Below are 18,301 nucleotides of genomic sequence, written 5' to 3' on the forward strand. Positions count from 1 at the left end.
TTCATTTTTAACAAGCACCCCCAGGAGATGCAAGTGATCTATATACTCGGCTTTGAGAATTATTACTCAATATAAAGACCCTTCTCTGGAGTAATAATTCACAATGTGTTACCATTTGGAGAACATCGGCATCTATCCCACGTAGGCTCATTCTCGTGAAATCTATCCTACAGCTGCTTGTAATTGTGTTTCTAAATTAGGTGCTATCTCTATTAAAAATCATGGAATGCTTTAAGCTCGCATGTTGTTTAAGCCTGCTGAGACATAACCACAGAAACACAGGAAAGCATGTTTTAAATATCTGCTAAATGCTTGTGTTACCTTGCAAGGCAAATGCCCATTGCTAATCTAAATCCAGTGAAAAATTGCAGTCTGTTCAGATCATTATAGGCCATTAAAAAGGCTTCTCAAGTTGTAGGACCCATGTTTCTACTCAGAATTACAGAGAGCAGTTGTAGAAATTGCAAGTATTAATCTGATTTATGTTTCTAGGATGAATCCGACTTGCCAGTCACACCAAGAGCTAGTCTGTACACTTGAGGAGGGCTCTGTTAAACAGATGGGAAAACAAGCTGACATAAATATGAAACTATAAGCATATAAAAATCTCTTTACTTTGCAGAACTGCAAGATCAAATAGAATAACATTAACTTAGAGCCAAAAGTTCTAAAAGATTACAAATGCTAATTAAGAATCTTTGGGAAGTTTGTTTTGCTTTTTGAGGCTTTCTGAGCCTGAGGGTTTGATGTTGACAATTGGAGAAAGTCCTTTTGATGACTAGGCATTACCTGCCCATGTAAAAGCCTGTTTCCCCTTTTTGTCAATGGGCTGCCAGATACACATCAGGAGCTGTGGAAGTTTAAAAATATTTCAGCTCTTGGGAACCTGAGTCAAATCTATGTGGTTATTTGTGTGCACCAGAGAAAAGCTCAGTTTTAGTTAAAACACTCTCAGTTCTTGTGCCAAACACTGTGACACCAGGGCAACCATTCAAAGTGTAAGGAAGAGATGACTCTGTAATTGTTGTATGCCTGTGAAGTTGTTGGACCAAAATTATAACAGTGTCTTATTTTATCCCCTCGAATAGCACTAATTCCTGACTCAGATGACTCTTTTATATATAGTGGAAAAGCAGTGACACCTGGTTACTTTTCTTTGACAACATGAAAGTAATGCAGTCTTGCTCTTCTTATAGTATATGGTCTTTATTCCCCAATGCTCACCTCATTGGTTAGGGCCCTACATTTTATAATACGATTGATCAGTTAATTGCTCAATTAGTGTTTCTGGAGGGTTTTTCCTTGGCATTTGATAATATCCACTGTTTTGACTAATTATATTACTTTCATCATTAATATATGTTCCTTATGCTAAATGATAATTTAATAGGCTTATTAATGAAAATGTTTTATTTTTAGTCATTAGATAAATAGTAAACCATGTTTACCTCTCTTAGGCCCTGTTTATGAAAACACTATAAAAACCACTGCTGGGGGTGTCTGGGTAGCTCAGTCAGTTAAGCACCTGACTCTTGATTTCGGCTCAGGTTGTGATCTCAAAAGTCCCGTAATCTCAGGGTCCTGAGATTGAGCCCCATGTGGGGCTCCTCACTCAGTGGGGAGTCTGCCTCTCTCTCTCTTCCTCCTCCCTCCTCTTTCTCAAAAATAAATAAATAAATCTTTAAAGACTATTCAAATGTTAACCATAGACATAAAAGTCTTAATCCGACTGGTTTTATTTGCCATCTTTTCTGAGTCCTTTTGAAGATGGTGACCTCCTTGTACTGAGACTGTGCATGCACACTCTCCTCTTCATTTGTAGGAGGCATTTGGAGACAGTTCAAGTAATCTTTTATAATTCCTCTGAAGTATAAACCCTGAGATTCTCTTTCTTGGATTTTTTTTCCTGTGAGTGACCTCAGCCCAGAAATTAGGGGGAAAAAATTGCTGGGGGCATGCAAAAAAGACCTCCTTTTCACGTTCAAAACAGAAATTCCTACATTATTTTACGGCCCCAGCTACACTCATTGTGTCGCCTCTTGTTACTAGGGAGTACAGGTACTTTTCAGCTCTAACAAAACCCCTGTGAGACTAGAATAAGCGCTGCTGGAGAGAAAAGGTGGGGTTATTTCAAGCTAGGAGCGAAACCAAACTCATGCTGGATTTCGAGGGATAGCTGAAATCTCTGAATTGAAGCAAAATAATTGTTTCACTTTTTTTTCAATGTTGTTTTTAACATACTGGGGACTGATGGAAGCATAATTGGCTAGGGATTATTTTTAAATGAAAAATAAACAAACTTGAAGAAAGACAGCTATTTGCATTCAGATGCATCCTGCTACTGTGTATTTACCCTTCTGATGTTTGTTTTGCTAATAATTACTACAAAGCATATTTAGAGTAAGATAGTAAGACATTTAAAGCATGATATGTAATTACAGAGAAAAAGAGGTTGCTGACTCATAAAGAATACATGAGTGGATTCCACTGTCTTAATTAAAAACCTAAAGAGTATTCTTGAGTAAGGTTTTAGCTATGGTTATATTTCAATTCAAGCTAAAGAAATGTTGAAATAAATTGGTTCTTGAAAATTCTAAGATCTCAAGGGAATTCGCTGTATTCCAGGTACTTCTCTAGGTGTTTTTACCTACTTTAGCTCACTTAATCTTCACAGTGCCTTATGTGGGGTGGGTGCTGTTCTCACATCCCCACTCAAAAATGTAGAACCTCTCGTGGTTACAGATTACACAAGTAGTCAATAGCAGACCCGGATTACAGCCCAGGCCGTCTGGCTGCAGTCTGGCTTGTAACTTTTACTCTAAAAACTATTTTAAAACTTGAAGGAAACAGGTGACAGTGGATGATTTTATCCCCAAATAGAAGTAATTCTTAAATAGTAGAAGCTGCCATTTATCATGCTTCCGCTTCTATGTCTGGCTGTGGGCAGTATTTTCTATTCATTATTTGACTGAGTCCTCAAAATGCCTGTGAGGAAAGGGATTTCTCGTTTTACAGATGATGCAGCTGGGAAGTAGGGAAGTTAAGTAACTTGCTGAAGATCATTTAGAATTAAGTAGCAGGACTGTTATTGGAACGAGTTCTGTTCACCTCCAGGGACCATCCATGTAACCACTCCATGTTCTGATTCCTTAGTCCCCTGCCCAATCAGCTTGTACCTCCTTCCTAAATGAAATTGTTGCTAATGGAAAGTATTGATCAAGAGAAGAAAACGGAGATGTTTTTATGTTGAGCAAAATTGTACCATTAAAATACATCAAAATATGTTTGGTTGTCTTTTTTTAAAGAGAATCTGTTAAGCACATCTGGTACCATGTTCCAGAGAGATTAATTATAAAGTTATCACAGAGTTGGGGCATTCTGTTATAAACGTGTTTTGTCTGTAGTCGGAAGACCTGTGCAACTAGAATAACTTTGTGCTTAGGACGTTGAAATCCTAGCTTAAGGATTTCATTTTTGTGCAGAGAAAGAGACCCATCACGGCACCTCTTGAGTCAGAATTAGCAATGAAACTCCTCACCTTGTAGGAGAGAGAAATATTGGTTGCCTAATTGAGAAACCAATTTTTTTTAAAGACTTTATTTATTTGAGAGAGAGAGGGAGAGCACAAGCAGGGGAGTGGCAGAGGGAGAGGGAGAAGCAGATTCCTTACCATGCAAGGAGCCCTATGCGGGGTTTGATCCCAGGACCCCAGGATCATGATCCAAACCGAAGACAGACCCTTAACCGACTGAGCCACCCAGGTACCCCGAGAAACCAATTTTTATTTTAAATAAAATACAAAACAAACAAGAATGAGTCAGATTCTTCATGACTGACCTTGTCACTAGAAGACGGGCATACTGTATTCTGGAGAAATGCAAAGGTAAAAACCAAGTAATACTTGAATCTAATTATGGATTTTGGTGTCAATAGACCTGGTGCTATACTTGTTCTACAAATTTGGCATTAACCTCTTTAAATTTCAGTGGCTATAAGAACAGAACCTTCTTCTAGCGATTGTTATGAAATATTGGACATATAAAGATCTAAGCCAGCCTTTGGCGCATAGTATGTTCTTGTAACTTTTATTATTAACTGCTCCCACATTTCTATATGTGCTTAAATTAGGATTTTGCTTACTTCAGTGGTTCTGTTCATCCATTTGATAATGCTTGTTCTAAGAGACTGCTCAGGTGACCCCACTACCCCACCCCTCCAACTTTCTAGTAAATGAAATATCATGTAGAACCCCCCCTAGGGGCTTAGTCACTTTTAATTTTAAGGAATTAGTAGAATCAGTCTATTAATTGGAAATAAAACATTCAGTAAACATTTCTTCTAGAGTCCTTTATTTGAATTGTGTTTGGTAAGGATAAATACTCACGTTTATATTCAAGTTTATATGGGTTCAGCTTAATGAAATATCACGAGTTGCAGTAGGGAAAATGGAAACTGAACATGCTTCTATAATGAAGCTATATAAAATAAGAATAGATGGCTTCCATTTTGCTTCTCTGGGGATGGATTACAGCAGATTCAGGCCTGAAGAAACTTTGAGTCAGAGGTCTTATTTTCCTTTTCTGTCTCCATTCTCTCCTAGCAAATGGTCCTTTTCTTACATTCATAAGATAAACCACTGGCATTGTATTTGGGCATAAGCATACAATAGAACTTTGCTCATACTTAGGTCTTATACCTTTATTTTAATAAAACTTACTTTAAAGGAATGCTGTGCTTTATTAAAACCACAAAAATGTAAAACTGTTGTCAGTGGACAGTTCTGATCACGAAAACGGAAATACTTGAAAAATTCTAAGACTTAATTTTAGCCTTTGATCTCAGTTTGTCTTTTTTTTTCCTTTTAACCACTCATTAAAGCTTTTGGGAAATCTATGATAACTAATTAGGAATTTATTTTAACTCTGAAAAATGCCAATTTTAAGTTATCACTGTAATATGTGACTTTTTTTCTAATAAATATTAAGATAGTCATCCACAAACAACTTTTTTCAGTGGTCACAATACTTACTGGGATAGAGTTGTAGACTCAAAGAATATTCTAATTTAATATTAAACAAGTTCAGAAGATTACATAAGCTAATTTTAACATATGAAGCTGATTTTATGAAGCTGATTTTAGCATGTTGTAATTCCCAAGCATAACTTTAGCACAGTTTTTACAGAGAAGACAGTTTTCAACTAATGTCCTTCTCCAATTATCAGTGATTTTCTTATTTTTTCCCGTAGTTCCATCTCTACACATTTTATGGAATAAGAGCCTCCAATAGTCACTTGATTACTCTTGGAAGAAGATATGTTTTTATTTTGTATTAACAATGATTCATCTCCATTCTCAAATAAGCAAGTTTTCTTCAGTGTTTGGGATAAGTCGTTTTTAGTATAAACTTATTAGCCAGGGAGCACAGATCTCAATGAAATTTTACATGTGTTCATGGAAATGATCTAAGAAGTAGTGAATATGTATTTATGGCATACTAACTGTGTTTGAATTGTTGTGTTGAATTATCATCCTTCAAATGGAGAATAAATTAGTGCCTTTGTAGTTAAGACTATACAGCTTCTTTATATTTTGTTGGGATATTTGGTTTTAAATGTGTTTGCTTTTTTTCTTAAAACTTAACAGAAGTATGATCTGGGTCTTTTAGAAACTCAGGATATATTTATATATAGGTAACAACACATAAACAGTAGGACATCATAAATGCAGAGTATTATAAGGCATTGAAGTGTGTAAGCCAGGGATCATAGCCTCGATAGTACCAGGAAATTGGAGAGTGGGATGTATTTTGAACTCTGGGAATGGAAAAATTAGGTTGAAAATTTTTAAGTACTTGAAATTTAGCTTTAAAGAAAATATAATTAGTCTGTTCTTGGTTCCCTTTAATGCCGTTTTTGTCCCTGACTTAAGGATAAAGCTCTGAATTAAGATCGTAATGGATTCCATTGCATTTTAGAGCATTTCGGCATGCTTAGATTAGCATTGGGTCATTCCTGGTCAAGAAGAGTTGGAATCCGTTCAGCCTACACATTTGACCTGATTAAGCCAGGAAAAGCTTCCTAGAATTGAGTTTGATTCTCCTGGGCCAATCTCGGCTCAAGCCCAAATCCCTGAACTGAGTGTAGTATATATGCTACTTGATTAAACGGTCTGGAGTTTCAAAATATTTTCGTTCTTTAAATTGTAGTTTTACTGTATAGTACAAAGTAAAATTCTTCATGAATACCTGTCCCCATTTGAAGTTGAGTTATTCAATAGCTGCATTTGCCAGAATAGTTCACCTTAATACCATTCTTAGCTTTAAAAATCTCCTTTCTGAACTGTAAATGAAAATTGGTAATGAAAAAAATGGATGTTTATAGATGTTATTAGTAGGAGTTGCTTCTTAGTAGAACTGAAAATCCTTTCTAACATTTTAGTGGTATCATGTGTTTTTATTTTGTTTTGTTTTGTTGTTTTTTAATGTTTCAGGTTTTTATTTAAATTCTAGGTAGTTAACATACAGTGTAATACTAGTTTCAGGAGTAGAATTCAGTGATTTATCACTTAGCTATAACAGTTGCTGAGATGCAGGGCTGAACCATCCTTTAAAGTGCATTACAAAATATTGATACACCTGTTTTTCTCAGAGACCAGCATGCTGATGATGTCAAAGGGGACTTTGAAGAGAGAACAGAAAGTGAAATGAGGACGTCGCATGAAGCCAGAGGTAGCCATAATAATCTCATCTTATTGATGGATATTATTATTAATACTCAACAGTCAGAACTTGACTAGAATATAGCAGCCACTTCTATATTAAAGATAAACTTCGTTTAGTTGGTTTATTCTGTTATCACAGGCTATAAAAGTTTATTGTTTGGGATAAACATATAGTTGACCTTGAGCAACGTGGGTTTGAACTGTGCGGGTCCACTCATACACAGATTTTTTTTTTTTTCAGTAAATACAGTACAGTCCTATAAATGTATTTCCTCTTCTTTATGATTTTCTTAATAGCATTTTCTTTTCTCTAGGTTACTTTAGTGTAAGAATACAGTATTTGATACATATAACATACAAAATAAGTGTTAACTAGTTATTGCTTAAGGCTTCTGGTCAACAATAGGCTATTAGTAGTTATATTTGGGGGGAATCAAAAGTTATACAGATTTTCAAAAAAAGTTCTACACAGATTTTCGACTGTACAGAGGTTGGTTCCCTTAGCCCCTGCATTGTTCAAGGGTCGACTGTAGCATGTAATTCATAATGATATGGATTCATTTGTGACCTATATTTACAGTCTTTTTCACATATCTGTGCAATAGTATATATAAAGTTTGGGCAGCATTCTCTTTGGTTCTTGTGATATATTTTCTTTGGTATCGTTGATGTCATTTGCTTCATATGTTTAAAACTCACCTCAGAATGTGTATTGAAACCCAAATGGAATTAATAGGGCCTTAGTCTAATACCACAGAATGAAAAGCAAATCATTTGAACAAATGTTTTAAGTTGTACTGGAGAAAGTGATTTGTCTTCCATCTCTGCTAAAAACACATTACAGTGGCTTAACAAAGTAATGAAGTCGTAATGCCTGTAAGTCATACTATAGATTGTATTTATAACTTACACATAATAATTTTTTTTTTTATGAGAAAAGGTTAGCCTGATTGGGATTTTAATGATAGTCCTTGGAGACTTTGCTTTTTTGTGTGTATTTCTTGCTTTAGATTATTCTATAAGATTTGAGAACAGCACCTAATGACTGTTTGCCTGCAATGACCTGTTCCATAAGGGAGGCTTTGATTTCCATATCTGATTTTTAGAAAGCAGTAATGTGTGATTATTTTAAAGGTTACATTCTCTGCTGTCTTCAGCATGTTCTGTTGTGTTTAATATAACACCACGTACAAACCCTACAGATGGCCAGGGTTTGAATGCCGTCTCTGCCACCTGCTCGCTGTGTGATTCTGGACATGGCCCTGAACACCTCTCCATGCTTCTGGTTCCTTATCTACCCAGAAGCATAATGATGGTAACTCCCTCCCAGGGTTGCCATGGCGATGAAGTGCTTCTGTCATTTGCTTCAAACAGTGCCTGGCACATAGTAAGTGCTATGCAAGCATTTGATTATTTTAATATGTTTCTGGCCATTTAGAAAGGAAGAAAAACGTGTTTCCTGAGGGTTTTGTCATCAAGGTATATTGGACTCTTAGACAAAGGTCTCAGTCTTTCTTTGTGAATGGTGGTTAGGATCACACCCTTCATTCCTCTTAGGGCTCCACCACTTACTAGTTGCGCAGCTCACCCCGGGCTTCAGTTTCCTCCCGTGTAAGATTACTGTAGTAGTAGGTAGCCACGTCATTGGCTTATCATTAGGATTCAATGCATCAGTGGCTGAAGTATTAGCTGGTGGGAGTAGTAGAGTAGTAGTATTGTGGAGGAAGTGTTTATTGCCTGGAATTGTCTCATCAGTGAAAATTCAGATAGATGCAGAATAGAATCTTCTAGACTTTGAACTTTTTGAGGGAGTAATACTTTGGTAACTTTTCAGTCTCTCCCTAACTTGGTGATTGACAACTTTTTATTGGATTTGCTGAGCTGATTTTGATCATTTTTTCTGGAAATGATCTGGAAAATTATTATTCTCTTAATAGAGAATTTGGCTTGATTAACATATGATATGCATGGTATTCTCTGTTTGTCTTCTCAAACTTTGTATATTTTTGTCCTGTTTTTCTCGATTTGAATTGCCTGAGTTTTTCTGTTTTATTCTCTCCAGAAACATTACTAGGATTCATATATAACTCTTATTGTTCTCACCTACAAAGCCTATAGTTCAATAAGGATATATTATTTACTGTCTTACTTTTTATTACTGAAAAGGAGAGAGCCTCATAAAATAAGTTGCTCTGAGAATTTTTGCACATATGTTCCTAAGTGAGATTTGACTATTAATATCTCATCCATTTTTAGCCTCTTAAAATGAATTTGATGTTTCCTTATCAAAGTTTTGAACCATTTTATATAAAACTTTCATAAAACTAATTTCATCTGCAGTGAAATCATGCTGTGATTGCCAACTGGTCTTTAAATCCAGGAAACTTCTTTCAGTTATAATTTTGGTTACCATTTGTGCTCTGTTCTCTCTGTTGACCGGTAATACCTATTATTCTTGAGTTAGAGCCAAGGGATTATATTTTATTTTCAAAATATTTAACAATTGGTTTGGCATCCAACCTTGCACAAGACAGTTAAAATTAACACTGGTCTTTGTACTGGAGGAGAGTTTTGGATGCTCTCCACTATACCACGAGTTAGCCTTAATTGCTGGATCTTATGAAGTCCAGTTAAGGGCCTGGCTGCCTTGGGGGAGGGTGAAAGTGGGATGGGGGAGGGGGCATTGTACCAACCAGTATGAAAGTATTTTAGTTTTTGTTTTGTTTTTTGAGAGAAAGATCAAGCGAGCAGTGGGAGTGGGGAGTAGAGGGAGAGGGAAAGAGAATCTTTAGGAGTCTTGACACTCAGCACAGAGCCCAGTGTGGGCTCGATCTCATGATCCTGAGATCATGACCTGAGCCAAAATCAAGAGTCGAACGCTTAACCAACTGAGCCACCCAGGTGCCCCAGTATGTTAGTATTTTAACAACTTACATATATTTTTGATGTTCTAGGCATATTTCTCAAGTTGAGATATCTTACCTAGCTTCTTGCTTTGTCAAGTCTACTACTTACTGCCTTTAACATGAATTTTAACAGCAGTGGTTTCTGTTTCCCTCCAATTTCCTACATTGGCTTATTCTCTTTCATAGCCTGCTTTTGTTTTGTAAAGGTTCTATCCCCTTGTGCCTCACTAAAATCATAAAACTCTTCTGTCAGTAAATCAATGCTCCTCTTCTGATGTTTTGTAGAACTTTTTGTCAGAGGCCCACGGTGATTGTTTTCTATTTTAACATTTTTGAGTCCAGAGAATTTTTCCCAGGTCTTTTGTCAAGAACGCTTACCCCTCAATGCTCCCATTTGGGTGCTGGAAGAATTCCTCTTGCAAACCTGAGCCTGGAGGTCAGGGAGTTGTACTCCACTCCGGGTCCACATTCTTGAGCCTAGTAAATCACCAGGGATCATTCCCAATTCTGTCCCTCCAGTGGTGGAAGGAACCCTTCCTAAATCTAGCTGGCTGGAGGGGTGGTGCAAAGGGTAGGAGAGAAAGCCCTTTGCAGTTTGTGTATTATTTAGGATAGAGGAGACTGAAAAGAAGCCACCCTAAGTTTGTTTAAAATGCCAGTAGGATTTAAGACTCAGCAGGCCCACGAGAACTATTTTGTTCGGAGTCATAGAGCAAATTGATATTTAAAAAAAAAAAAACCTTCCTTCTGAAAAAAGCCTCTTCCCCTCCCCCATTTCTTTAGTTAATTCTGGTTAATTCCATGCAATATATGTAATTATGAGCCCCCGTTTTATTATGATTCTCACCATGCAACTGAATTTGACCTTTGGGGAGTTTAACTGGATATAATTTATCACTTTTTCTCCTTTCTTCTTCTTCGTCCCTTTTTTTTTAAAACTTCTTTTTACCTTAAAAAAATAACTCATTCCTATTATTGTAGGAAAGCGCATTAATAAAGTATTCTATAAACTGTCCTTCAAGTTTAAACTCTTGTACTCCTGGGAAAGGTGTAGTTTTGTTTTCTTTCCTGCAAGCCTTCTTTCTCATGGGTGGCTGAAATGCAGAAAGAATTGAATTCTGTTTTGTAATGTGCTAGATTCTCACTTGAAAAGTCAGGCTTGCTTTTTGCCTCCATAGCAATTGGTGGGGTTTTTTTTGTTTTTTTTTTTTGGTTGTTAATCTTGAAATGATCCTCAAGTATCTTTCAGCTTGAGTTAAGTATCGTGGAGCTAATTTTATCTCCATTCCTTGATGCTGTGATCCATTTATCTTACCCAATCACTCTTATTGTTCATCTTTTTATATTTAGTCACCAGTTAGTTAACTCCATTAAAAGAAAAAAAAAATTTTTTTTTTTTGGTTGACAGATGTATTCCTTTTCTTCTGGCCTTGTTCTTTTCACATTAGGAACGTATTTTATAGACTCATGGAATATTAGCCTGAAAGGGTATTTTGACTCCTTTTCATTTTTGCTTTTTATATCCAATACACTCTCAGTGATATGCCTTTCTTTCAAAATAGAAATAATTTCTCTCATTTGCTGAGTCTTTACTATATGTCAGACACTGGGAAAAGCATTTTAAAAATATCATGTGATCCTTACAACAATCTTGTTAACTTGATTTCACCAAGATTACAGAGCTAGTCAGTGGCAGAGCAGGAATATGAATCCATGTTTATCAGACTTTTAAGCTCACCCTCTTGACCATGACCCTCTCCTCTGTATTAGGAGGCAAAAGATCCAGGGTCATTGTCTGATGCTGCCCTTCTCTCATAGAGTGGCTTTGGGCATGTCAGGCTTCTGTTTCCTCACCTTAAGGATAGTTACCTCCTAGCACTGTTTTGAAACTAAAATGAAGCAAGGCCGTTGGAGGTTTTGGTCTCACTTCTGTCTCTGGCTTGAAGGGGTAGGAATGAGTCAGGCAAGAAGTCAGTGGTAACTTATGCTGTTGGCTTGTTGATATAGCATTTCCAGACTTGGAAATAGGAACCGCACTCAAGGTGGGATCTGAGTCTGAAAGCAGCGGAGAGGGAGTACTTCTCCTTTTGTCTAGGACTTGCCCTGCTTGGTCAGCCTACCATACAGTGGTTCCACTGGGTGTTAATGGAATGGCCCTGTAGGAAGCAGGTTCTCACACTCCATGGAGGTGAGGACGTCTCTTTCTACCAGGAGACTTCATGGTTGGTTTAGATGATGTTCCCTATACTGAACATTTATTGTCTTGATTCTCTGAAACATCAGAAGATATTTCTTTCAGGATCACCTTTATCAGAAATGACTTCTTACAAGGGTTAATCTTCCACTTCACTTTTTCCTACCTCAAGCCAAATCAGGAATTTTAATACCCGTGTTCTCAACCAGAATTGACAGACATGGTGGGCAAATTTGTAGTGGCAGGTCTCTACTTTGGATAACTACATTATTATTTATTGCACTTCATTTCAAGAAAATCTGCAAGAATATGCTGTATTGACAAACCTTTCACAGTTTCTGACACCATGTCCATGCTGAGTAAGTGAATTCCATATGGTAAATCATAATTGTAAATAGGCAGGCCTCTACTACCCATTCCCCAGGTATCAGCCTAAGAAAAATATTCCTCGTTTGATAATTGTCTAGCAGATGCAGTCGCAACAAAACCATACATATTTCCACCAAGTTATTTCTCTTACTACTGCCACCTAACATTTTGTTGCTTCCGATATTAAGGAGGCCCAGAAATACACATCCCTGACAGTCATAAAACAGTAAAAGCCAGTTAGTTTCTAGACAAAGTAGAAAGTTTCCTAATCATATCTCACTTTTGCAAGGATGAGTAAGAACTAGGCTTAGAAATCCTCCCCAGGCTGTTGTGTGCCTAATGGTACAGAACTGAGTAGCAGTGAAGAACTATGGAAGCACAAAACCAGAAGCCAAAGGGGAGCAGACAAGGACTTTGGTAAATTTTCATTTCAGGGAACTTCAAAACATACAGAAAACTCCTGTAATAAAAGTGTTATTTTTCAGGCAGATGAATAGTTTGATAGGAGGGCGGTAAGAAATATGACTCTAGTAAAATGATGGTGGCAGAAATGTCTTCCAGAGCAAAGGCTTTGTTTTCTGAAGCACATTGAGCACATTCAAACCTACTCCTCCTTACTCATGGCACTGAGCCGGCTACTTGAGCCAAAGTCTTTTGCATTTATTTTAGTCTGATCACATGTTAAAAATAAAAACCTGGAGTCACATTTCTATGCAATTTAAGGACTCAGGTACACATTCAGCCAACTGAAGTTGTTTTCTCTGTTTTTTTTTTTGGATGGGGATCATAGCTAACACTATTATTTTCTGAAGAGATGGGATGTTCTGTGGCTGGGAAACTCTACTTTTACTCCATTCATCAGAAAACACCATTGGGCCTCAGGACATCAGTCAGCATGAAAGAATCAACAAAAGCAAGGAAAGTCTGAAGTGAAAGATGCGAAGTTCTTATTAGTTTTAGAATGATGTACGCGTGTAGGCCTGTTTATAGCATCAGCTTCAAAGACATGCAGAAGCCACCAGAAATATGGGAGCTTTAGGGGTTTTAGTCATTTCTTTAGAATGGCTCAGTTGTTTTTCTTTTTTTTTTTTTTTAAATGTTTTATTTATTTATTCATGAGAGTCAGAGAGAGAGAGAGAGGCAGAGGCAGAGGGAGAAGCAGGCTCCCTGCCTAGCAGGGAGCCCGTTGCGGGACTCGATCCCAGGACCCTGGGATCACGACCTGAGCCGAAGGCAGACGCTTAACCATCTGAGCCACCCAGGTGCCCCGGCTCAGTTGTTTTTCTAAAGAATAATGATGTAGCAACATTAGAAATGAGCTGAGTAAGACAGCTTTAGCAGGAAATAGAATAGAACTATGGTGAAAGAGGGACCGTTGGCAAGTGTTAATAGAATAGAAACAGTTGTATCATAAATGTACCACTTTGGAAAAGACTGACACTTAGGTGGCAAGTAATCAGAGGACAAGCCATAAAGTAGGCTCTATGGTTTCACTCTCCTGTGGAACTGGAAATCTCACCATTTCATAATAGCCTGCCTCATGAAAGATTGTACAAATATCATATTTCAAATAATTGCTAAACTCTTGGTAGTATCTGAAATTAAGAAATGTTTTTAAGTTACCCCACATTTATGCTAACCAGAAACATCCTGAACTCTGGGAAATTTAAAAAGAATAAAAACAAACTGGTACAGGCTTATATATTTGGCTCATAACAGATATTTGGTAAAACAGGCTGAGGTCCTAAAACCTTATAACCAGTTATATGAGATTCATTGAATTAAATGGGGCAAGAGGTACCATGATGGGTTTTTAAATATTATTTGAAGAATTGAAATGTTTCATGTGGAACAGACAGATTTTTTTTGTATGAGCTCACTCAGGTGGAACCAGGACCAGTGTGTGTTAGCTCCAATAAGACAGATTTTTTCCCCCTAATAGTTACTTTTAAGTTACTTTTTAATATTAAGAGCATTTCAAAATTCAGATTAGGCTAGTTTAAAAGAAAAGTTATTAAAGAACCTTAGTAGAACAATAGGAAATAAATTTTTAAGAAACAGAAAACTTCACATACAGAGGAATAAATTTAACAAAAGATATGCAAGACCTATACACGAAAATGACAAAAGATCAAAGAGAAATAGTAAAGAAGTCCCAAAGAAATGGAGCGATATACCTTGTTTTTGGATCGGGGGACTGGATATTGTGAAGATGTCATTTCTCAGAACCAAACTGGTCTATATCCAGCAGTAATCTCCGTCTCTAAATCCTAGCATTTTTTTTACAAGCTGATTCTAAATTTTATATGGAAACGCAAAGAGATAAGGATAGCCAAGGCAGTCTTGAAAAAGAACTAGATCACAGACATCAGGACACTTCTAAAGTGGTGGTAATTAAAACCTATAGGTTGGTGTAAAGAGACCAGTGGAACAGAGTAGAGAATCTGGAGACACACGTTTATATTTATGGGGAACCTGGCCCTGCATGCAGTACAGTGGGGAAGGGATGTCTTTTCAATCAGTCATGTTTGGGGAATTAGAAATCCACATGGAAAAAAGCATTAGGAATGTCAAGCCTTATCTCACCCTGTACTAAAATAAAGTTCAGCTAGATTGTGAGGGTAAATCATGAAGTACTTAGTGGAAAACAGAGGAGACTAACTTTAGGACCTTGAAGTAAGCAAGGATTTCTTCAGTAGACATACAAGACTGTATTAAGGGAACACAAAGGAAGACGAGAATGGGAGATGTTAATAAGGATGTATTTCCAGCAAAGGATTCCTATCCAGAGTATATATAGATAACTTCTACAAATCAGTAAGAAAAATGCAAGATGACCAAATGGAAAAAAAAATGGGCATAAAACATAAGTATTTCACAAAGGAGGTTCCCCATTTGGCCAATAAACTTGGGAAAAGATTGTCAACTTCATGAGTCATCAGACAGATGCAATTATAACCACAATGTGATACCATTCAAATTCATAGCAAATTCATTTAACCAAAACGGTTAAAATGAAAAAGGTAGACAATACCACATGTTACTGAGGATACACAGGATTTGTAACACTCTTACACTACTAGCGGATGCATATCGTGCAACTATTTTGGAAAACTGGCAGAATTTGCTAAAGTTGAATGTACACAAACACTATAAGCTCCAAGTTTCACTCTTTAGTATGTATATACAATAGAGACGTAGATATGTTCAGGAAAAGACATGTACAAGAATGCTCATAGCAGCACTGTTGGTAATAGCCAAAAATTAAAAACAACTCAGCTGTCCATTAATTCCAAATTAATTGTGTAATATTCACAACAATGAAAAACCATACAGCCAAGAACAGGTGAGGTACAACCACAGACAGCAAGCAGTGTGGACGAGCCTCACAAACATGCTCTTGAAAGAAAGAAGCCAAACACCAAGGTTTTCATCTAAATGTAATTCAGAAGCGGGGTAAAGAACCTATGGTGTTGGAAGTCAGGAAAGGGGTTACCCTTGACGGCTGGGGTGTGATTAGAAGGGGACACAGGGAGGCTCTTGGTGTACTGCCATGTTGTTTCTTGGTCCTGGTGTTGGGTACCTGGGTGTGTTCACTTTGTGAAAATTCTTTGAGCTGTACACTTACAATTTGTCTACTTTTCTGTAAATCTTACTCTTCAAAGAAAAAAACCTTAAAATATTCTTAGAGATACAAAATAGCTTAAAATGTTCTCAGAGATTCAAAAGCCTAAACTAGATAACCATTTGGCAAAGATAGGTGTCATTGTAACTGTGAGCTGGAATAGGGGTAGAGGAGAGTAAATGTTAGGGGAGGTGCCTTTCTTCTGATGGGCTTTGAGTAAGTAGTTTTCAGAGAAGATTTATGTTCTAAAGAATCTTAAGGAGATAATTATTGACAAGCTGTAGGAGTCCCAGTGACAATAAAATCATTTGCTAAAAAATGGCGATTTTAGGAGAGTGGCAGTAAATAGGCTTGGATTCAGGAGATCTGGCAGATAAATGGAATATTCTGTACCTTTAATTTTGATCTCCACGAATATAAGAATGACAAAAGCATTTGCCTTTCTATGGTTTTATTTTTATTGCAGTAATTTCATATCCCTGTCAAAAAAATAAGTTGGCTATTTATTTTTTATTTTTTAAAAGATTTTATTTATTTATTTGACGCAGAGAGAGAGAGAGAGATCACAGGTAGGCAGAATGGCAGACAGAGGGAGAGGGAGAAGCAGGCTCCCCACTGAGCAGGGAGCCTGATGCGGGACTCGATCCCAGGACCCCGGGATTGTGACCTGAGCCGAAGGCAGATGCCGAACCGACTGAGCCACCCAGGCGCCGTAAGTTGGCTATTTAAAAAGTCAACGTGATTGGTAAACAGAAACTGAAAGAAGAATGCGGGACTGAGATAAAAGGGAAAGAGATATAGTAACACAGGGTAACCACAGTGGCTGGACTTGAGCACCCAACTTGGCCATTACCTTTAGGACATCCACAGCTGAAAGGGAAACCAAACTATTTCCTGAGGTGAGAGGCAAGTATCTTCCATGAAACATTAAAGAGGCAGCTTTGCTAACGTGACACATCTTCCATAATGGGTAATGCAGCAAGCATGTGAGTTGAATGTACGGGTTGTTTCTTAGGGTGACCTTCAGTAATGAAAAAGGAAAGTGTAATTATTCAGTGAATATGATGTTGAAAGGAAGCAGTGCTTTACCTAGGCGCCCCCCCACACACAAACTCATTATTTGGGGGAGACATATGGCATTTGGGGCTTTTTTTTTTTTTTTTTTTGCTGCTTTTTCAGAGTGTGATTTCCCATTGTGTCAATCAAGCAGGTGCCCGGGAAGAACCTAGCATTCAGCAGGCGCAGCGTCGATCGGCTGTCTTTCTGTCCTTCAAGTCTCCCATTCCATGTCTGCCGTTACGCTGGGAGCAGCAGAGCAAACTTCTTCCCACCGTAGCCGGGATCCCTGCCAGTAAAGTTTCCAAATGGAGCACAGATGAGGTATATATTTTATTTCCTTTGTCTGCCAGGGACCGGATGTAGCAGTAGGTCCTTCAGGGGTGGGTACAGTGAATGCAAGTGGGGTTGAATCTTTTTCTCTGAAAGAGAAGAAATTGTTCTGAGAAGACCAACTAAAACATATAGGAGAAATATTTTGAACCTGTAGCACTTAGATTCTGACTTCTTTTTTTAAAATGGGAATTTTCATCTTATTTTTGACAGGTGTCAGAATTCATACAGAGCTTACCTGGGTGTGAAGAACATGGAAAGGTATTTAAAGATGAAGTAAGTATTCCACTAAATGGCAGTATGTTACTTAATGGGATCAAAGCACTGAAATGCAATGAATGGTGAAATACTTTGAATTGGCAGAAGAGGGAAGGAATGGATTGTGTCGAAATTGACAAATTGGTATGGAGTTGTCTAAAAAGCAGTATTAGTCATTTGTATGAAAATGTCTTTGTATAAGATTAGATGCAGGGTGCCTGGGTGGCTCAGATGGTTAAGCATCTGCCTTCGGCTCAGGTCATGATCCCAGGGTCCTGAAATCGAGTCCCGCATCGGGCTCCCTGCTCCTTGGGAGCCTGCTTCTCCCTCTGCTTCTCTCTCTCTCTCTCCCTCTCCCTCTCTCCTCCTCTGTCTCTCATGAATAAATAAATAAATAAATCTTTAAAAAAAAAAAAAAAGATGAGTCACAGATTCTGAAGAAAACGCATTTTCCTAGAACTTATAGTGATCCAGCTACAAATTAAAACAACAACAAACTCTGCAACAGAGAGGAACAGGTACCTTGAGGGCACTCAGCTCCACTAGACGTCTGATGCCAATGAAGACGGTCTCTCCTGCTGCCCTTAATCAGAGGACCACACAGCGTCAAATCTGGAGAGGCACCGGCCAGGTTGAGATACTGCCTCTGCCTGACTGGCTAAATGTCCTTTGGCAAGGTACTTGAATTCTCTGTCTCCATCTCCTCGTCTGTCAAGAGGTAAAATACCACCCATCTCCTAGGATTAAAGTCAGGGTTAACTCTATTCACACAGGCAAAACATTTTTATTTATTTTAAAAGATTTTATTTATTCATTTGAAAGAGAGAGAGAGAGAGAGA

The 18,301-nt window shown here is 37.6% G+C and overlaps 1 protein-coding gene across 7 annotated transcripts in view; it reads left to right on the forward strand.

Annotated features, from left to right (window-relative positions):
* L3MBTL3 (L3MBTL histone methyl-lysine binding protein 3) overlaps positions 1–18,301 on the forward strand; it is a 121,318-nt gene that overhangs the window by 96,118 nt on the left and 6,899 nt on the right. For 5 of the 7 annotated variants that reach the window (XM_025865368.2, XM_025865390.2, XM_025865380.2 and 2 more), the window contains 3 exons: positions 6,649–6,728; positions 17,023–17,195; positions 17,418–17,480. In XM_025865368.2, the coding sequence (XP_025721153.1) occupies positions 6,649–6,728; positions 17,023–17,195; positions 17,418–17,480 (316 nt within the window). The remainder of the gene's footprint in view (positions 1–6,648; positions 6,729–17,022; positions 17,196–17,417; positions 17,481–18,301) is intronic. The other 2 variants (XM_025865385.2, XM_025865396.2) reach the window with 1 other exon arrangement.

Source organism: Callorhinus ursinus, unplaced genomic scaffold (assembly GCF_003265705.2).
Source record: "Callorhinus ursinus isolate GAN/ISIS: 27379988/994484 unplaced genomic scaffold, GSC_fseal_2.0 scaffold6, whole genome shotgun sequence".
Lineage (NCBI taxonomy): Eukaryota > Metazoa > Chordata > Mammalia > Carnivora > Otariidae > Callorhinus > Callorhinus ursinus.